A 23,243-nucleotide genomic window follows, 5' to 3' on the forward strand; every position below is an offset into this window, starting at 1 on the left:
AAGTGCACCAGCATTCAGTCTCCATGTTGTGAGGAAGCCCAACTCCTTCTTATTCTCAAGATCCATCTCCTAAATCTCCTTTCCAGCTTCCAGAACCTTCTCTCACTGCAACTCTTCCATGAAGCTCAGCTATTAAAAATCACATTTTCCTAACCATCTGACAATTATTCATTGCTATTTTGATTATATATGTTGTTACTTTATTGCAATCAAGCATTGCTAAATATTTCATTCTATCCCACTCCCTCCTCCTGCCTTCCATTCAATATTTATTGAACACCTACTACCTGCCAGGTTTTCTACCAGATGTTGGATATAATCAAACAAATAAGACCCTCCCTGCCCTCAAAACGTTTGCAGTCTAGTGCTGGAGTGATAGACAAGTAGGTATAACAATGACAACAAAAGTTCATTCTCTCCTCATAACAAACCAGTCTGCACACATTTGGAAGAGTATTTTTCCTTAAAACACCATTTTCCTCATTTCATTAATATGTTCAATGACTTTCAATGGCTCCATATGACTGAAATAATTATATTCATTCTGCCCAGGTTGGCTCTCTGAGCCAATTCGACAGGACAACAGTTCTCTCCCTTTTCTAAATTTAAGATTCCTAAATATTGCCTGGGGCCCACTTATACTAAAAATATTACCTATTACTGATCTGAAATTTAAGTTTAACTAGGGATCCTGGATTTTGTTTGGCAACTCTGCACTTAATTGGACCAGCCCATTTGCCTCATTGTTAAATTTGCAATAGATTCCAGTGCTTGGGTGAGCAGCTACTCCATCTGAAATGTATTCTCTCCTCATCTTTCATACCAATCTCATCTCCTCCCATAAGTCTTCCCAAGCAACAGAGACTGTGCTTTGATCTCTTATAGCTTAATTCAACTTAGAAAAATATTAAGTAACTACCTAAAGTGACAGTTATTGCAACTGTCTCAAATGGAATGGAGTATCTGAGGCATTCTAAGAGAAATTTTTTCCTTCTAAAGATTGAATAAACTACTCAAGTTTGAGAAATATTGTTTTACCTAGTTCACTTGGACAATATAAATAATTCAAAATAATTTCTCACCTCTTCAGTGGGAGGAGTCGAGTAGAAAGGGAGTGAGCAGGAAGAGGGGTAGAAGTTGTGCTCTCTTTAGTACAGACCCATCTCAACCTGGCCCAGGCTCAGGTATCTAAAAATTCCATACCTCACACCTGTTAGGATGGCTATTATTAAAATGACAAGAAGTAACAATTGTGGGTGAGAATGTGGAGAAAAGGGAACTCTCATGCACTCTTGGTGGGAAAGTAAATTGGTGCAGCCACTATGGAGAACAAATGTGAAGGTTCCTCAAAAATTCGAAAATAGAGCTACCATATGATCCAGCAATTCCACTGCTGGGTATTTAGCCAAAAGAAACAAAAACACTAACTTGAGAAGATATATGCACCCCATGTTTACTGCAGCAGTATTTACAATAGCCATGATATGGAAACAACCTGCATGTTCATCAATGAATAAATGGATAAAATGTGATGTAAAAAAAAAAAAAGAAAATGTGATGTATATACACGATGAAATATTGTTCAGCCGTAAAAAAAGAAGGAAATCTTGCCATTTGCAACAACATGAATGGACCTTGAGGGCATTATTCTAAGTGAAAGAAGTCAGACAGAGAAAGACAAATATTGTATGATCTCAGTTATATGTGAAATCTAAAAACAAACAACAACCAAAAAAATCCAGGACTTAAGAATACAGAGATAGATTGGTGATGGCCAGAGGTGGGGTTTGGGGAGGTGAGCAAAATGGGTGAAGGGGGTCAAAAGGTACAAGCTTCCAGTTATAAAACAAGTAAGTCCTGGGGATGTAATGTACAGCACAGTGACTATAGTTAATAATACTGTATTATATATTTGAAAGTTGCTAGGAGAGTAGATCTTAAAAGTTCTTATCACAAGAAAAAAATAGTAACTGTGTGGTGATGGATGTTAACTAGATTTATTGTGGTGACCATTTCACAATATACACAAATATTGAATAATTATATTGTACACCTGAAACTAATAAAATGTTATATGTCAATTACATCTTAATAACCAAATAAAAATTTTAAAGCACTACATTAATTAAATTACATTAATTCACTAAAAGAATACATTCAAGAAGAAATCATTCATAGCTGTATACTTTAATAAAGTCTCACTTGAAATAAAAAAGCAAAAAATTGTTCTTTATTCCAACGAAATATATTGCATTGTTAAGGTCTAGTATATTACACTTATACACACGCTTGACAGAATATATCATTGCAAATAGGTGACCTTTTCCAACCCAAAACACTCTCTAGAGCCTAGTTAAAAAAAAAAAAAAAAAAGGATTGATTACAAAGGTCATAAACTTCCACAGGGATTTTTTTTTTTTTTAAAGAGAACAAAATTTCTTCTCTTCTAGCATTATATATATATATATATATATATATATATATATATATATGCCCCCCACTTACATTCACTTTATTAATATATTTAGAGAAACCATTATGAAATGGTCTGGCTGTTTTCCAATAGGCTTAAGAAACCAAAAACAAAGAATAATTCTAAATTTCTCTATTTGTTCAGAAAATTATCACCAGAAAGATAATGGCAGGCTTCACAGGGAGCTATGTGGTGAGCCACAGAACAGAATTAAAATCTAATGTATCTGATGCCACTGATCAGAAACACGTTTCCTGGTAGGTACTTCATACCCTCCCAGGTGTACATTTAATTAACTAACAAGTTAGCCGTGGTGTACCACTGGCTTAAAAAGGTAACACAGATGTATGAGTGAATAGTTCTCTTGCTTCCTATAGGCAGCATTATGGCACACTATGACTACAGTTACTGCAGACTAAAGTATACCCCTTGAACCTTGGGAACTTTGGCTAAATAACCTAATCATCCTGTGCCTCAGTATCTTTGTCTCAAAAATGGGTGTAATAATAGTTCCCAAAGGCTACATGAGATTACATCTGTAAAGCACTCAGCACAGTTCCCACCTGGTGGCAAATACCTCCTAAATAGTACTAAAAGATAAGATATAGAAGGCAAAGATTTGTCTGTTTTTTTTCACTGCTACTATCTCAGTATCCAGAATAGAGTAGATCCTCAAGAAATATTTGCCACCATCTGAGTCTCTCTTCTGTTGACTTTATTTCACAATGTTAAAACCAACCCTCATAATTCCACTGCCATTATAACACCTCTACCCTCAGTCCAGTTGAAATTTTTCTATATTTACCCAGTATTTGTAAACAGAAAAATATAGGACAATCTTTTTAGTAGAGTTTTTCTTTAAAAATATTTCTTCATATAAATGCTGGCCGAATGCTTATGAATTTTTAAAGTTTTATTACCACTCAATGAATTTCTTTTCTTCTCCATTTCTAAAATGTCACTTTTTGGCATAGAGTAAAACTCCAAATTCTATTTACCTTGTCTTTTAGCTAGCTACTCTGCCAAATTTTCTTATTAATTCTTGAGTTTTCCCAATTATCCCCAAAGAAAATAATTCTCTTTTTAATATTTATACTGATTATTTCATTTTCTTATCTTGTTACATTAGCTAAAACCTTTAAAACAACATTGAATAAAAGTGACAATAGTGGATATCCCTGTCTTTTTCCTGAGTTTAGTGGAAATGACTTTAGTATTTAACTGTTTTATATATTTGCTGTTAGGTTTCAGTAAATTTTCTTAATCATATTTAATTGGCTTCCTCTTATTTCTCTTTAGCTGGAAGTTTTGCAGTGGCTGCTGAATTTTTATCAATTGCCTTTTTGGCACATACTGCTCTAGCCATGGTGTTTTCTCCTTTAGTTTGATAATACAATAAATGAGGTTGCAAATCATCCTGGTGTTCCTTCTTTGCATTCCAGAAACAATCTTACTTGTTCCTAGTGTATTATTTATTTTATACACTGACAGACTAGTTGCTAATACTTTTTGAGTATTAATCATAAATACAATTAGTTTCTATATATTTTTATATTATCTTTATCAGGTTACAGTACTATATGGTACTATATTAGAGTTACGTTAATTTTGTATAAGTTGAGTTTGGGATATTGTTTCCTGTTAACATTAAATTACAGATGCCAAGGAAGTTGCTAAATATATATGGCTTAAGTGTGGAGGAGAATAATGCACTGCAGGTAGAGATTTAAGAGTCATCCCAATATGAGAGGAATTAAAATCATGAAGACAGATAATATCTCCCAGGAAAAAGTATACCTCAATAAGATCAGTGTTCCTAAGGTACATTCCTTCACACTTTTAAGTGTCTGATGGGGATGAGACACCCAGAAAAGAATCTGAACTGTGTAGGGTCATGGCATCCAAGATAGTAGAAAGCTTTTACAAAGGAGTGATCAACATTATTAAAAGGAAAAAAAGCTATAAGATGATCCCTGAGAAAATGTCCATTAGTTTCAGCAATTAGATATCAAGAAAAGCAATTTCAGTAGAGTAGAGGTAGAAGCCAGATCACAAGTGGATGAGGTTGAAGAAGGGGAGATTATACTTCTAAAAATATTGGACAATAAAGGAATTGGACAATACCAACATATATCTGTAGGATAAGGCTTTTTTCTTTCAGAACCAGAAAGTCTTGAGTATATTCATATGTTGAGGGTCAAAAGTTTAAAGAAAAGGAAATATTAAAGATAATACGGAGAAAGGAGATACCTCATCACAAGAAAACCCACAGGATACTGGAGGGAATGGAGCCAAGGACATAGAATTGGAAAAGTAACAGGAACACCTTATTCACAAAGATGAGATTAAAAAAAGTTAAAGATAAATGGAAAAGTAGACGAAATGTAAATGGTAGTAAGAAGCTGATTTATATCAAGCCTGATGGCTTCAATTTTGAAGGAGGCAGCAAAGGCATCTGCTGAGAATGAAGAGACAGGACAACTAGCCAAAAAAAGGGCCTCAAGGGGAACTGTGAATGTTCAGTAGAGCTGTTGAAGGTCGTGGGCAAGGATGGCGGCCAAGTACAAATAACTGGCTCATCCCTTGAGACTGGGTGAGAGGAAAAACCAATTATTTGTGAGAGCATCAATCTATATTTTATTTACTTGTTTCCAGCAATGCTCAGCCATGCTATTGGAGTAGAAAAGCAGGGAGTGGTATACCAATGCCAATTTGTCACCCTAGAGCCTTGCTGGGCTCTGAGATAGAAAGGCAGGCATAGTAGAAGATGGAAGTCTTGAATGACCAACAGTTGGGTTCATGCCGGGCAGCGAAGGACAGAAGCCTGATAGATGTGACCAAATTAGGAGCAAAAGACATAATGGAAGAGCTGAATGCAAGTGAGTCAAGATGATATTATGGAGTTTAAGATTCCTGAGATGGGGACTTCGCTGGTGGTCCAGTGGTTGAGACCCCCATGCTTCCACTGCAGGGGGCACGGGTTCAATCCCTGGTTGGGGAGCTCAGATCCTGTATGCCGCATGGCGCGGCCAAAAAAAAAAAAAAAAGATTCCTGAGATAAAATATTTTTCTTTAAGGACAGGAAGCTGTATGTGATCCTAGGACTGGGGGGATGTAGGGTTAAGGAGGTTCAACAAGTTAGGACTGGTTTCGGATGGGTCAACTGTAAACCTTTTCAAATCTCCTACAATTTATAGCAAGAGAGAAATTGACAGGAATGAGAAAGGGTAAAAAGTAGTGTAACCAGATTGTATGAATTTTATTGAAGGACAATGCATTTTTATTAGTGGATGGAGATGGTTGTGTGTATCCAAGAGAATGCCAACTTCTTCTTTTGGTTTCATGGAGCATGGGATTTACAAGCGCTAAGTAGGACTGTGCCCTTATGGATACCCGACAGGGACACCGCCTCCTTAAAGGAGAGGCAAAATTCAGTTAAAGCAATGATGAAACTCAGTTAAAGACAATATTTTGATGGAAAAAGCCAAAATATTGTAGACATAGAATAATTATTGACAACGACATGTGGCTTCCAGAGGACCCAATGGAAAAGTGTTGAGTTGAGGCAGCAGTCAAAATACAGAAAATGGGGAAAGGGATGGAAGTGAAGAGGATTAGATCAACATTGATGGGTGAAGGGGTGGTGGCAGTGGATTTGCCTTTCATTCAGTGATGAATAATTACAAGGCTGAATGGCCTGTTTAGAAGTGGATAGGAAAAGACTCTGAAAAAGAATGGATATATGTATATGAATAAATGAATCACTTTGTTGTACACCTGAAACTAACACAACATTGTAAATCAACTATACTCTAATACAAAATAAAAATTTAAAAAAAATTTAAAGAGAAAAAAGTAGCTATAAGTTTATAATTTAAAAAGAATAAGTAGATGGCCTCAAGTGTCTTAACTTGGGCACAGTGAGGGTCCCTGAAAATATATTGCTTAATCCCAGGGAAACTGCAATGGCTATGAGGTTCAAGCAGAGGCAAAAGAGCTCTTTTCTCAGGAGGGCCTCCCACCTCACAGAGCAGTGAGTTCCCCACTGCAGTTCTCTCCAGGGTAGTTCACCTACTCTGATTATTTAAACAATTTCATTTCCATGATTTCAAAATCTCCCAGGAGATTTCTGAAGCAGGGATATAACGGGTATATGTGGGATGCAGGATGGTGATCCTGTCTGCAAGAATTCGGGATGCTAAGAAACATTTTCAAACACCTCAGCCAATTGTATGGACTAAAAGGCCTGGTCACGTATTTAAAACCAGACTTCTAGGGTTCTGATTAAGAGCTCACATACTAGTGCTTATGGACCACATTAGAATTAGTTGCCAATATCTTAAATCTAAGAGATTTCATTTAAAGATCTAGAAAAAATATCTAGTTCATCTGGAGAAATCAGCAGTTTTAGGCTCATATTCTGCTGAAATAAAGTCATAGCTGCTCCCTTGGGATAGGACATGCAAGCCCCAATTCACTATATCATTTTACCTTCATGGAACCTAGAACCTGGAAGCATTTGGGTTTGTAATCGCTGTCTTAGCCCTTGGTGAGATAATTATTCAGCCTATTTTATTTACGTCAAAGTATCACTGTAAGAAATAAGTTATTGATTACTACCTAATGAAATAAGCTTTTCATACATACGTTTATGTTAAAATAATGGATTAATTCTGTGCTAAATAGTCATCTGGCAATAAAGATGAAAATTTAACAACATAAAATGTTATATCTGCTATAATCCTCATCCGACAGAGTGAGCTCAAACACTGTTCTAAATATTATTCAAATCCACCTATATTTTATATCTACGTAATATCCAGACCAGAGAATTATTTTCATCACGTCCCTTTCCCAAATTACTTTCACTCAGCTATTTGAGCATTTCTCATGCATTAGGCTCTATGCTCCCACCTCTATTTTTTTCCCATTATTGTTCACTCATTGCAATTATTCAAAGTTCATCTTCAGATGAAATAAATAGCTCTGGATATCATAATAAAGAAAAATGTGTAAGAGAATACAAAAGTCTGGAGAATATATGAACATATCATGTAGATCTGAACAGTTGTTAGAAATAGAAAGTAAATTTGGATTTGAGCTTCCTAGGAGACAAAGAAAAAAGGGAAGAGGTAAATAATACTGACCCACAAAGCCCATGAAGAAACACCATTTAATCATTTAGCATCCCAGGAACTTTTCTTATTCTAGATTGGAGAAAGTTCAACAGTGAATCTGTAGGACATTGTGTGATACAGTAAACAGAGTCTATAACCTCATCCCTAAGACACTGCATTGTTTGCAGCTATTTATAAACATTTTCTTTAATGCAGGCTAATGGTGAAACACTGATGCACAATCCTGTGGAAGATTTTGAGGGGTCAAGGTCAAGCGTATAGCTCTCTGAAGTGATCCAAATGATATATTTAAAATTATCAGAAGAACTAGCTTAATGTCTAGTTTTTCAGGTAATCAATCCACCATAGATACTCTTTCCTTCAGATAACTTCTTAAAAAATCAGGACTGAAAAGCAGCAGTCATAACTGCTGGCAAGAACACAGAGTGCAGAGATACTATGACATGATAAAGTTTACATGAGGAATTTCAGAAACAAAACTAAAAGGCGTGCAGAAATGGAGAGCTGAGGATCCCAGCCTTCCTCAGCAAGCATTTCTGGGTCTGCTCCAACACACAGCTGAATCAGAGCCCCTGGACAATGCATCTGGACAATAGGCATTACCTTCTAGAAAAACCTCTCGTATAACATTGTCAGATTCGGGCCAACTGCCTTCTGGAGGACAACTGAAAAGACACTGCATTTCATCTTGGGATATCCTTTCTTGGCAGCATCAATTGCCTCCCTAGACCCATCCTAGGGTGTGGCAATAAGACTACACCATCAGGGTAGAGAACATAAGATACATATCTTTTGATTCTCCATAGCAGTTGACAATGCTTTTCTCTATTTCTCTGATACCCAAGTTAAGCTCCTTGAAGCTCAGATTATTTATTGCATTACTTTTGTAACCTTTCTCCCAAAGGACCGTGTGATCCGTACACAGTTGGCATCAAATATTACTGGATGGCAGATTTGTTTTTAAAATGGTAAAATTAGGGCTTCCCTGGTGGCACAGTGGTTAAGAATCTGCCTGCCAATGCAGGGGACACGGGTTCGAGCCCTGGGCTGGGAAGATCCCACATGCCGTGGAGCAACTAAGCCCGTGCGCCACAACTACTGAGCCTGTGCTCTAGAGCCCGCGAGCCACAACTACTGAGCCCACGTGCCACAACTACTGAAACCTGCGCACTTAGGGGCCGTGCTTCGCAACAAGAGAAGCCACCACAATGAGAAGCCTGCGCACCACAACGAAGAGTAGCCCCCGCTCGCCGCAACTACAGAAAGCCCACACACAGCAACGAAGACCCATCACAGCCATAAATAAATAAATAAATAAATAAATAAATAAGTGAGTGAGTGAGTAAGTATATTAAAAATAAATAAATAAAATGGTAAAATTAGATAATACATCTCATCTAAATTCATGGAATTTTCTCCCCTAATATGACAGCCATGTGAAAGCGTAAAAACACATGCTTTGTCATCCTTCAGTAGCAGTTTATTCATTAGTACATTCTTTGCTCTTCTGAAATCCAACATATCTCATCACATCTCATATTTGGTAATTTTCATTCTCAAAAGGTCTTGTTACAAATCCAATGCATTTAATTACCAAACTATGCCCATAAGGGTACCTGGACAATAGCTTACATTTTAAATTGTAGTAATTGTGGGTGCTGCTAACCTGTCAATCTCAAATATATTTATAAGCTACACACACAGAAATGAAATGAACAAAGTGATTTCAGACTAACCAGCTCTGACTACACATTTTAAGAAAATCAGTGGGTGTGCCTAGGAGCCAATGCTAACAATTTGCTATGCACTGCAGTGTTACAGCTTTCTAAATGGTAAGTAACTGTTTAAAAATTCCGAAGCCTTCTTAAAATGTTTCACTTAAACATTTCTGCAATAAAATCTTATTGAACTGTCGCTTTCATTAATTTTCTACAGACTAGAGAGCAAGGAATTCAAGTTCGATTTTTTTTTTCTTTTAACTTCGCCTACTACTAGCAAATAAACTGTGCCTCTTTTTTAAATAAACCCCTGGCCTTGAGTTTTGGCCCCTTAATAGTAGTCTACATGGTTGACTACCCTTGGTGTTAAATTTTCTTAAATTGTATTTCTGTCAGTGTATCATTTTTTTTAAGCAATGGACCCTATAATAGCAAGCACTGGTCTGTCAGGAGTGCATTTTACCAGCACGACACAAGTATTTCTCACTACAGGAGACAAACAATGATATGTATTACATGCGGTAAACACTGCCTTTGGTACATAGGGTTCTTTTAGCATTTATCTGTCTAAAATCTCACTGTGTCCTGAATGGGGGGTTGCCGGGGAGGGAGAGACACCCTGCCTTATATTAATGTTGCCATTGGCTATAGCACAGTATTAGAAAGAGTCCACATGCACTGGATGTTTGTCACCAAAGCAAACCTTGATTTAATATTAAATGAACACAGTCAGGTATATTAGCCCATGCTTAGTCCTTTTCTTCCAAACAATTACTACATCTCTCTTTTACAACTCTTTTCCCAGGTATTGGTACTCCCCTCCTTTTATTCACACATATCACTACCAAACAACTTTCAATCAAGCTTAACAAACTAAGTGTTAAAAAATAAGACTGCTCTCCAAATTGGGGGTACATAAATCCCAGGGATGTTTAAACAAGGAATAGCCTTTCTATTTATTTGATATCTTAGCCTTTACATATTGTTTTCCTAATTAAAAAATGTACAATGGAGTATTTATGATTTATAAATATATATTTAAATTGAGGGTGCCCACTTAGATTTCCTTAGGAATAAAGGTATATAATCAAAACGTTTAGAGAACACTGTGAAAAGGAATACCGGTTAAGATACTGGCATTCAATTGTCCTTGCCACCCGAGGAAAAAGATATAAAAATCAAGACTACAAAGAAAACCTAAAGCAAGCTAACGTTTTATATATAATTCTACCCTACGGGACATTAAATATAATGCTTTACAAGGCCATAGAACTTGCACGTGCTAAAGTGTGGAGAGCATGGGCATATAAGATATTTTAGAAAACTACCACCTCAGTTGCAAAGAAAATCTTATGTTCAATAATTCCCCAAAGATTCAAATTCAACTTACTTTATGTAAAATACACTATAATTGTAATTCAACAACACCTTTCCAGATTCCAATAAGCTCCACTCTTTTTTTTTTTTTTTTTTTGGTCGTGCTGGGTCTTTGTTGCTGCGCGCGGGCTTTCTCTAGCTGCGGTGAGCGGGGGCTACTCTTCGTTGTGGTGCGCAGGCTTCTCATTGTGGTGGCTTCTCTTGTTGCGAAGCACGGCCCCTAAGTGCGCAGGTTTCAGTAGTTGTGGCACGTGGGCTCAGTAGTTGTGGCTCGCGGGCTCTAGAGCACAGGCTCAGTAGTTGTGGCGCATGGGCTTAGTTGCTCTGCGGCATGTGGGATCTTCCCAGACCAGAGCTCGAACCTATGTCCCCTGCATTGGCAGGCAGATTCTTAACCACTGCACCACCAGGGAAGTCCCTCCACTCTTAAATAATTTTTTTCCTTCATGGCTTTGGGTGCATGTGGTATTTAAACATCTCTTCATCTATCTTCTTTGTAGATGAAAAGTTGGTAAAAGATCTTATTATGCTAGTAGCATTTCATATTCTTGATTATTAATCATTCTTAAACCTCATCTTAATCTGCTTCTTTAATCTTCTTCTCATGTTTAATTTTCCAACTATCTTATCTTCATAACTCAGTGCAATTCTTCCTTCGTAACAACAGAAACTCACATTGGAGTGTTGGCCAGTGTATTTGATTCTTTCCCTATGGTGTTTCACTGACACTTCCTGACAGTTCTATGAATGGGTTTGTTATTCCTATTTACAGATAAGTAAACTGAGGCTTGGAGAGGTTGAGTAACTTGCTAGGAACATACAGCTGGGAAGGAGCAGAAAAAGGGCAGACCTCACATCTGTACTCCTTACCATTATGCCTCTAAAACCTAGGGATTAGGTCTAACCGCATCTGGTTTGGGAGATGGTTAGGGAATTAGGAAGAACTGATGTGACATTTTTCTTTCTATAAAGTACTATCACAGAAGGTAAAATCAGCAGACGAATGCATTATAACAGTTAAATATGACTGATGTTCCATTAATGATAGTTGGGGGGTGGGGCGTGCAACACACAACGTGGCAGATAATGAGAAATACACAGTGAAATGATTTAAAATACACTGTATGCGTTAAGATGAAATGTAGGATGAGCTTGTGACTTCAGAATCACAGTGAAAAACTAAGCTGTGGTGAAAATGAAAGGTTCTGTTTACTACTCGGCAGATAAATCCTCAAAGGAAAATCAAAAATATTTAAAAAAATTTTAATCTTCTCAAAATATATCTTTTTTCCTCAGGTCACTGCAGCAATCCACAGTTAACTGAGAAGACAAAGCATTTAACATATTTAGTCAAACAAGCATGTGATCTTTATTCTAAAGATAATGGTTAGTTTAATAAATATCATTGAGAAGATTATTTCAACACCTAGCAGACTATCAGCTCAAGATCAAATGACCTTTCCTTAAAATCAAGCTCAAATTGATCCATTTTGGAAGGGAAGAATCACAAAATGATTAGGAATATAGGTTTGAACTTAAAAGAGGACAAGATGGAAGTTAGAACACATGCCCATCTACCAAAAAGAATAGGAGGGCTGCTAGAAACTGTAATAGGAAAAAAAAAAAAACACTCAGGAGGTGCAGGATGACAGTAGGAATCAAGACTTGTAAAGTCATTTGGCCACCACCTCGTAGCTTTCTGGAAGTTATGTTCAAGATTTTTTTATGCACGAAGGATAGATGGCCACTGCTTTGAAAGCTCACCCGTTCATGCTGTGCCTCTGTAAGATTCAATGTAAAGCTTCTTAACCAATACCCATGATGCATCATTTTATAATTTTATAAATTTAAATACAGGCTCAAGTACTTTGATTTGGACTTAAGGTTTAAATTTAACTTTTAATTTCAAAAGTAAAGACAGCTTGTATATCCAGATCCCACTCTCACAAATAAGAATGCATATTAATCTTTTAGTTTTGAAGATGAATGCTTAGCTCTTCTTGATACGAAATTAAAATTAGTGAGCTAGGGTTAGGTGAGGGGTGCAAAGCATAAGTATAAACAGAACACTTCTGTAACATCTGTCTTATCAAGAATGTGATTCAATTGTTTTAAATAATCATATGTCTTTGATGTATTTTCTCTTAATGCTGGGTTTGGAAACATTGATGATAATTAGAGCGAATATGTTCTTTTAAATGGTTTGTACGAGAAAATAATTTCATTAAATAAGACTTGGCTTGACTTTTAAAATAATGAAAAAAAAAATCACCTTTCAGACCTAGAATAACTGATGTTTCTACTTTAAGAGTAGAAATTGGCAGCCTTTGAAAAATCCTTATCTTTGCAATTTTTATTTCCTAAGTATTCAAAAGTATCAGTTACATTGTGATCAGGGCAGAGTTTAATGACATCTTTGGCCAAGGTATTACCGTCATACGTGCTGTGTTGGCAGCCCTAGCTCATCAATATGAACATTCCTTTGTATTTCATATTGAAATATAATGATGTATAAATACTCCATTATATAGATGTATGTAGATGTGTCAATTTAAACTCAAACATACAACTATACCATCTCTCGTGAATTAGCAACAGTCAAGTGACCTAATCCTGATGTCTATTTTGAGACGCATATTTCACAACTATTATGTAATCACACAGGGTCATCACTGAGGCCAAATAAAAAGACATCCAAAAAAAAAAAAAATACCAGTAAATAATACATGAAAATAATCCCATTCAATTTAGCAGATGAGTTCTGTTATCCCAAATGGAATTCAGTCTCTAACAGCCTGAGTAAGCTTCACAGTGGTTCTCGGACAGTAGTTATTACCACTTCCTTCCCTGACATTTAGAAAAGTATAAGGTGTGTTCTTGGTTGTAACAGGGATACCACAGGACCACATAGTGGCTGCCTGTAACCTTGCCTCTTGCTCTCTCACTCATTCCAACCACACTAGCATCCTTGATGTTCCTCAAACATATCAGAAAAGCTTCCACTGCAAGGTCTTCGTACTGACTGTTCCCTGTGCCCACAATGTCCTTCCTATACATCCCCATGGCTATTTCCTTCACTTTCTTTAGGTCTTTACTCAAGTCACCCTCTCAACCTGGCTGTCCCTGTCTACACTGTTTAATTTTTCAAAGCCTTATCTCCCCACCACACATACCCAGGCACACTCACCCATAAATACAAATTCTGCAAACCTCTTACACTGCTCTATTTTTCCTGTGGTATTTATCATCTCCTAATGTACTCAATACTGAGTTTGTTGATTATCTGCTTCCACAGCTAGAATATAACCTCTTTAAGGGAAGGAGTTATTTCTGTGTTTTACTCAGTGCTGTATCCTAGGGCTTTGCACAGGACCTAGAGTATATAGAATAATATTTTTTGAGTGGAAAAATGGGGAACAAGGATGTTAAGTGTTCTGACACGGATGTCAATTATACCTCTGTTGATAACTTACCAATGTCTGCAGTAAGAGGTGAACGATGCAAACAGCATGAAGCTTACAGAGCTAATTCTATCTTACTCTGCATCTAAAAGTAAACTATGAAGCCTAAAACTCATCTTTTATAATAGGACTACTGGCTTACAAAAGGATTTTTACAGAGCATAATTTTTACTTATTATTTATAACCCCCCTTCTTAAAATTTTTTTCTAATCATTCTTGATTCTTCTCATTCACCCTACTGGTTCCATGTGATATAACCACACTAAAACTCTTTACATATTTTCCTTAGTTATTCAACTATGGTGAGTACATCATTCGTAAAAAATTTGAGAAATAACTTGCCAATAAGTTCTTCCCAAATTCCCTAGACTACCTTATTCTTCATATAGTAAAATATTAATACCTTTGTATTTATACAAAATCAATTAGAAATATAAGATTCTACATTCATTATTTATAGAAATGAAATATTGGCACTCAAGTATTTGTTAAGTGACTAGATGGTTTCATTTTTAAACTGTTAAAGAGATGGCAAAGCATGTAATCATAAATATAAACCCCAGTCCTATCCACTCAGCAAGAACACATTGTGGAAAGAAGGGATTCTTGTAGCTCAGAACCTTTTTCATTTTTTTCCCTAATAAATGGCCACAGAAAATACTACTTGCTAGGTTTTAAGACAATTCAATAACTTACTGTATTATTTCTTTGTATCTCCCAAAGCACAGACATCCTTCAGTGGATATTCACTTGTAATACTTACAGGCTTTAAAATTATGTTCATAGTATAGTAAAGCTGAACTTCTCACCTGCAAAACTAAATAAACCTGCCCATTGAAACCAGTACTCACTTTTAGTGTTAGAAGTTATGATTGTTTTTTCATTCACCTATCTACCCCCAGCCCCTTCCACTCAAGCAAACGCACAGGTACTAATCACTTATCTTATTCAGTCTAATATGCAGATGTTGGTCAGAATTTATTTTTATTGAGTGGTTGATAAACACAAAATAAGCATCACACTCAATGCCATAAAGTATTTTAAAGTGTTAACAGTCTTGATTCTATTTTTTTTGATGAAATGTGAGCAATCTATCAAAGGACATTACTTAAGAGATTTTAAAATCTTTTAAAAATAAAAAAAAGAGAATAGTTTAAAAACTGGTATGCACCTCTGTTAGAATTGCTATAATAAAAACATGACATTGTTTTAAAAGTTTTCAGAAATCAGAATAAACTAATGATGTCTAAAACTTCCTTTTTCCCCTTGAAGTTGCATGTTGGGATCCCACAGCATAAATGAGATGGGGATTTATTTTTTCTTGGTGGTATTTAGATTACTATTATATGTAATCATCAGCACGTTTCATGACATTGCCTGCCCCATTACTAATCCATGTCATATCTGATATTTATGTTTACTAAAACTGATTTTCTGTTTTTATTAATAGGATGGGTTTACTGTAGGCAATGCTTTACTGAATTTGTAATAACAATTTTACTTAAATATGGCTTTGGTGTACTCCTCTGCAAATAATCTTTGAATTCTTAAGAGTCTTTTATTTTCCCAGTAGCCCAGTTGGAGAGTTTTTAATATTACGTTGAATCATAACAACACAAGCTGGTTAGAGTCTAACTTAATACATGCAGCTTAATGTTAATTTTCCAACTTCAAATCAGAGATCTAACTATTACGAGATGATTATTTATCTCAAGTGTGATTTTGTTTTAAACCAGTAAAGTCCACAGCTAGACAATTTTGCATCATAAAAACCCAACAGTACGGAGTAAAAGAATTCAGCAAAAGATCTGGAATCTTTACATAACTAAAAAAATTTTGTTGAGAAGAAAAAGGTCTATCAAGAAGTTTTGATAGTATAGAGCAGAAAGCAAAAATGGCACAGGTGAATGCCCAAGTGACTGATGTGGGATTTATAGTAACTGTGTTTGTAATATAGTAAATATGTTTGATGAATATAATAAAAGGGTATGTTTAGGTCCTAATTCCTTTAGGGAAAAGTTATCCATTCATATGGATAATAAGGGGCAAAAAACCTCAATAAGCAAAAGAAATTGCTTTAAGATAAGAAACAAAACTAAATGCCACATTTCTGGCTTCACAATGTAACTTCCACTCCAAAGTAAATTTCTTATAAATACCTTGAAAAGGGGAACATACAGTTAATCATCAAAACAAGTATGCAATGATGGCAGAAACAGAAATGGAACAGACAGTATCAAACTCCATCAGAGCTAAGAAAAACAGAATTGGGTGATAAAAACCGCAAGGGAATAAATTTAGGCATTCTACAGTATTATAAAAATGGTCTTTCCTCTTAGACTGGTGAACACTCTATAAGAATAAGTCAGTGCTATATTTTACAATACTAAGGAATTAGCTGGCATCAAGCATCTGAATTTTACAAGTTTCAAAGTGTGCCAAACTATGGTGATCTGGAGAAAGTCAATTATGACAAAAGTCAACGCTCATTCTCAGGTTGTATAGATTCTAATACCTGTATGTGCAGCATGCATACATACACCTACATCTCTTTAGATGCTTACAAAGGGAAATGCCATGAATCAGTAGGAGTCATCGCTTACGTAAACCGATTAAAAAATTAAAAAGGAAAGGAAAATGCCTTTTTAAATAAACATGGCTAATGTAAATGCTGTTTTAAAAAGCTATCTGGTCGACTGATAGAATATTGCTATTTTTATTTTTACTTTCCTTGTTTTCAAGATCTTGTCGTACATTTACAATTCATATATTTTAACAATTATTGATGAAAGTGAGAAATGTTAGCTAGTTTCTGTTTGGAAGATGGGATAAGGTTACAGTGTATAATTTTGAATGATAGAAGACATTCTCATGGGAACTGGGAAATGTTTTCAAACCAAATACCAAAATAATATTTCAATGACTCCCAGTGTAATGAGAAAAAATACAGGGGTCGTTTAGGTTGGTGCAATTCTTCTTTAAGCCTATATAATTTTTATGTGAGGCAGAAAACTGAACTACATAACACATTTCTACAATGCATATATTCATCAAAACCATTTACAAAATTACTACTTTCAGCATATTTTTAAAATGAGATTCCTTAATAAATTATGTTTATGCAGTCAAAACAGCATTAAAATTTATTATTAGTCACTTAATGGAAGTTAATGGTGAGTTTATAAATGAAGTGCTGGCTTACTTTGATATACTCTAAGAGCAACGAAAAATAGAGATTCTTTCCCAGAGTTCTATGTATTTATAAAGTGCAAAATAAGCAGTTTTGGCAATTCTCAAATGTAGTTCTTCCGGATGCATTTAATCCTAAATATACTTGTAGGAACAGAACGTTTTTCTGCTAAGTCAGGTATGTCTAACTTATCCATCTTATGCGTAAAAACTATCCTAACTGAAGTATTCCGTGCTTTATGGAAAGATAAAAAACAGTAAAGAGAAACAGTGTGAAGTATTTTTTGTATTTCTAATATTCTTGGTGGGGGTTATTTCCAGTGACAATATCTCAAGTCTATAAAACAAACCAAAACAAAAAGGCACAAAACTAAAATAATTAGTTAAATACTCACTGAAAGTGGGTGTTATTACAGAATTAAGGACAGATATTGTACATAAATTTACAAATAAGAAATTCTCTATGTATTGACAGATAGGATATTTTTAACAGAGATTGTTGCAGAGAGGTTGTTGCTCAGGAAGTCTAGGGTGGATCGACCCTTTTTTCCTAAAGCAAGGGGCGCTCTACCAAAGTATTGTACAAAACAACAGTATCACTCCTGATTTGCACCAGTCCATGAACGACATATAGTCTAAAATGTTTGAAACAGAATGCAATAATGCTTTCCTATGATAAACAGAAAAATGGACTTAAAATTACAATATTTTATAAAGCTATAAATAAGGTAAGATAATTTACAGGGAATATAGCAGTATTTTTCAAAGACCCTAGAGTCTAATACACTCAGATGCCAAAATATTTCATAATACTAAGAGGAGCTTAGACATTTAAATATGATGAAAGTTATGACTATTATAAAGTGTTAAGAAAGCTCAAATGAAGCTCTTAGGAAAAAGAAAGTTTATTTGGGAGGAGTTTCATTCCATATAAAAGATTAATTTTTTGGAATTTAAAACAACAAAAAGTTATATTTCAAATAATAATGTACTGCTTTCCAGGGGAGATATTTTCAACCGCCTAATGTTAAAAAGATGACAAAGCAGGAAAAACAGAATGAACACATCAGTCAGCATTAAAAAAGAATCTGTGCAATTAACTGTCAGATAAAATAACATTAATAATGTATTTATATTTACTTATAAGGCCATAATTATGTACTAATGTAAAGTTAACCTTATATAAAAATTTATAAGTACCAAATTTGATCAGTGTGAAATAAAGTTATAGCCAGGTTAATGCTCTATGTAGCATTTAATTTTAATTTTCTATTGTAAAATCATATTATATTAAAGCACATAAAATTTGCAATCAGCATAGAAGCTTCAAATCCTTTTTGTTAATTGGCAACTGTGGTAGAGCATGAAGCATCGTTCTTTCCCGTCACTTTCATCGTCACTTTCATTTTAAACGAATCATCCTCACGTATAAAAATAGCAAATTGCATTAAATTTTATATAAGACGTTTTCTGTTTCTCATATAGAAGAGCTGTATGCAGCTTCCATGGCAAGTATCACAGCAAACAGCTTTGAGTACATTCTCTGGTAAAACACCATTCATAGAGATACAAGATACAGCCTTCATCGACTTACTGCTTAAAATATACTACAAGTAAGAAAATGCAGGCTTAAATTAAAAAACCGACAAAAATGGTCCAACAGCTTAACTGGTAAATTCTGATATTCTACACTGTCTCCAGATTGAGAAGTAAAGTATTTTGCTGTATCTCCTAGTTCTGACTTTGTAACACTTGACATAAAATCTTAATTCTAAAACTGATGATACATTAATAACTACTTTGTTCATATTTTCCAAACTCAAATCAGAATGCTAGATAGTTTAGCAGTAGCTACATAGTCCTGTAAACATCATTACTAAAACTTGACTAGTTTTACACAGTAATTGCTAATCTACTTTATGCATTCTCTGGTTCAAGGTACAAAGATGCTTCCATATCTACTTTGTCATAAACAACTTCTAAAAATTAAAAAAATATAAATGTGTTGGATACATTTTTAACAGATTCATTTCTAGGTCTTGGCATATAAACATTAGTGGGCAGACCAACTTCATAGTTTAAGTCAGAAAGCGTATTTAATAGAGGAAGTTTTAAAAAAATCAATCCTTCTGTTCCTTTTTCTAATGAATTTCCGAGGATGAAGAGCAATCTTAAAAACTGGCAAATTCCCTCTCATCAGACAGGTATATCTTATATTCTCCAGAAAAGTAAAAGATATTGTATCAGGCCTGTTATGGAAAGTGAACTGTTAAGATTTGAAACTCAGTAATAAACTGTAAAAATCTTCTCTTTTTCATAAATATAGCTAATTGTGCCTCGAAGGAGAAAAAAAAAATCTAAGCAAAATCAAACTTACTGCAGTAATAGTTTCTAATACCCTAAAGAAAACATCTTATGATTTAAATTCTTGTACTCATCATTCAAAGAACTTGTAAAAACATGTCACCACTATCACTACTCAGAATAAGGCAAAATAAAGTGTTAGAACTTCAAGATTCACTGTTCAGCAATAAAAGTGTCTTTTGTGTTTGCTTTTGGTAGGAGAAGTTAACTAGGAAGTTAAATACAGTTGGCAAAAAATATTTCACTGTTCTCTAGATATGAAAAATTATCTGGCTCAGGATAATATCTATAACCCATAATTTACTGGTACAGGTAAGCAATTTTTTTCTTTATCATTTTCCATATTCTTACTTAGATGCCTAGTAATTTAGACAGAGAAACACAAACCTGTAAATTATTTATGGCTCGTCTGTGCCTCAAAGCTATTATGTAATATCCGAAGACCCGAAAACCAAACTAAACTACTTTTTAATAGGATTTAAATGGTTAAGCATTGGCTGTGCAAAACACAAGAAGGAAATGTACTGAACTAAGAGGGAAATGAGAAGAATTATTTTCAAAGCTCGGGAAAATAGCCACAGAATATTACTTGTTCACTGATCATACTGCAGATTTTGTGTAATTAATAAACAATTAGATAGTAACAGTTTGAGGTGCACCTCCCTTTTTCCCTTAGTTAATTTTTGTCCGTGACCTAAAATCATGCCTCTCACACAGCAGGCATCCAATAAGCATTTTTGAATGCCTGTTTATACCCATTCAAAGAAATTAATTGGTAAATAACGTTTGCTTGAACGTATTTGTCTATTCGACATACAGAATCCGACTATTTTAATTTGCCAATCAGACATATGCTTTTAAACATAGACATAATTTCACTCAGATACACACTTTCCACATAAAACTAAATACCACATCTGCGGCATCATCTATAACACATAACATGGTGTTTTACACACATACCATTTCCCCGTTTGACTTCTGCAATTTTTAAGTGTTGATGAATTACTCCTTGCCAAGGAAGTCACGTTATATACAACAAAACCTTCAGTTTAAATAAGGGATAAGCTTGCTGTTAACAGCTCAGTTTGAAATGTTAACAACCCTTAGGCTGTTAACATAACAACTGGCCATTAATGTGGTAATGACCAATTTAAGAGGAAATTGTACTCTGAGAAATGAATATATTGGCAATCAGGACCAGGGTTTAAATTTGAAAGAGTATGATTTTTTAAAAATAAGGTAACAAGATTAAAAGTTTGAGCCTATCAGAAATCAACTAAAAGTTGTATCACAAAAAGCAACATATAGACTCTTTTAGAGATAAAGATTTCTGAGATGAAAACTATTTTGATAAATTCCCTTCAACAATACACTTAAGACTATCAAACACCAGTTGAACAACTTATTTTTATTACCATAAGGAAGATTAAAACAACACAAGGTTACTCTCTCTGCTCTCTACTATGTAGACAACTGCAAAACAGTTTCACTCGCGACACATGTGTTTCATTGGCAAATTTACATTTCTGATTTAAAAATATCCAGAGATTTCAAGAGACTCTCCTTAAATTTGACTTAATTTTTGTCTTTATTGCTTATTAGAACACTTTAATCTTGCCCAGACTATATAAACTCCTTGTTTTGGAACTGTTGTTACATGAATCCACTGGAGATACTGCAATTGTAAACAAAAGTCAAAGACAAGAGTCCAAAAGCCCACGGCTATTGGTTAGGAAGATGAAGCAAAGTCAAGTCACTAAAAGCAAATACAAAGACTCTACGTAGAAATCAGGCTCTAATTCACAATGAGCAGAGGAGAAATTTTTATTTGCAAGAGGAAAGTTCCAAGACTGTAGAGCCTGAAATAATTCACGGAACAGCTTAATTCTGATTAGTTGTGTTAGTTAAGGAACTCCTTGCCTATAGTCACTTCCCATTCCCATTGCTGGCATCTTACATGTATTTTGTGCCCCCGGAACACAGAGAAGTAGTAGCAAGTGGTTCTAATTAGTCAGGGGGCTGTCAGATGAAGCGGTCCTAAGAGGGGAGAGAGTAGAATCTGATAAACAGTACTGGACTCACCCTCTTGTAATGACCATTCATCAAACAATATGTTCTTATATATAAACATTGAATTGGATTGAATGTAACTGAATTATATACGAAGCAGCACCAAATTCCCTAGAAAACACCTCCTGAAATGACCAAGGAGTTACTACTGCTGATTGATAAATTTTGTGTCATAAGGGAAAAAATTCAAAATGAATCACTTAATGTCAGACTAGAAAAATGATTAATCGTATCAAATATGAAAACCCAAATGATGCCATATATCATTTCTCTAATTTGATAGATCCTACTTTATTAATATCAGTAATTTGCAGCTGAATGAAGTCACAAAATTCCCTGAAAAGCAAAATAATCTTTCTTAAATACCAGTCCATATGTTGAGTACTAAACGCTAGGATACAAGTTTAGTCTGCTTCATGGCTTCAGAAGCAAGAACATCTGCGTTGTCCTGAAACCATTCAGATGTTTACAGTTTGGAGAGTGGCTATCATTTCCCCATAATGGTGGAGGTCTTTACTTTGTTATTTTCCATAAAGCTACTGGCAAGACTTAGGCTGTTCGACTTTCAGTGCTATCTTTGCGAAGATCACCTGGAATGACATGGTGGGTGGAGGGAGGTGTATTCACACTTGGGGAAAGTTTTCAACCCTGTACGATAAACACCTTACTAATAAATGCCAGTTAAGAGTTTCAAATTGACTTTCTCTGACAAATCTGAAACAGAAAGATCGCTGAATTACTTTGTGCTATGCTCAGCCTGACCTTGTCACTTTTGTGCTAATAAAACATCCTGCATGCTGATTTCTACCAAATACATCCTTGATGTGAATGGGCAGTTTCCATACAGGCAGTGGAATAACCTATCCCCAGGTAGGAGCATCAGGTAAGGCAAATAAATGGGAACACTTTGAGATATTGTGTTTTCCTGGCCATTGCTGAAGCGATCATGTGTGGAACAGGCACCTGGCAGCATTTTGAAGGCTGCTAGGTGGACATCTTTCAGGAATAGAGGCTAGCAGGAAGGAAATGAAACCCACAAAGACACTTACAAAGGTACTTTAAAAGGAATCCAGTCATCACTGGTGTGCAAGGCTAATTCCTACCTCAGATAGTCTCTGCGACAAAGGATAAGGTTAGCTTTAGTGTACAGGGTGGAGCCCACCTCTCCCAAACGACAGTCACAGCAGGCACACTTCAGGCAGTCTTCATGCCAATATTTGTCCAGTGCCTTTAGAAGATACCGGTCCTTGATCTTTCGGTTGCAGCCAGCACAACCTTTCGGCTTGGTGTCTGGCTGGACTGAGAGCATTTGTATACCTAAAGGAAGACAAGAACAAAAAAGAGAGCTGGGACTCCAAGAAAGAATCAGAAGATGTCCCAAGACCTCCACCAAGTTAAATAGTTCAGATCGCCTTTTTCCAGGGGTGTCAGACGTTCTTTTTGAGGGCC

The 23,243-nt window shown here is 35.4% G+C and overlaps 1 protein-coding gene across 1 annotated transcript in view; it reads right to left on the reverse strand.

Moving 5' to 3' along the window:
- Positions 1-23,243, reverse strand: part of LMO3 (LIM domain only 3) — a 54,691-nt gene that overhangs the window by 26,600 nt on the left and 4,848 nt on the right. Inside the window, 1 exon segment of the mRNA XM_068561138.1 lies at positions 22,898-23,111. Coding sequence (XP_068417239.1) covers positions 22,898-23,111 — 214 coding nt within the window.

This window comes from Eschrichtius robustus, chromosome 13 (genome assembly GCF_028021215.1).
Source record: "Eschrichtius robustus isolate mEscRob2 chromosome 13, mEscRob2.pri, whole genome shotgun sequence".
In the NCBI taxonomy this organism is placed as follows: Eukaryota; Metazoa; Chordata; class Mammalia; order Artiodactyla; family Eschrichtiidae; genus Eschrichtius; species Eschrichtius robustus.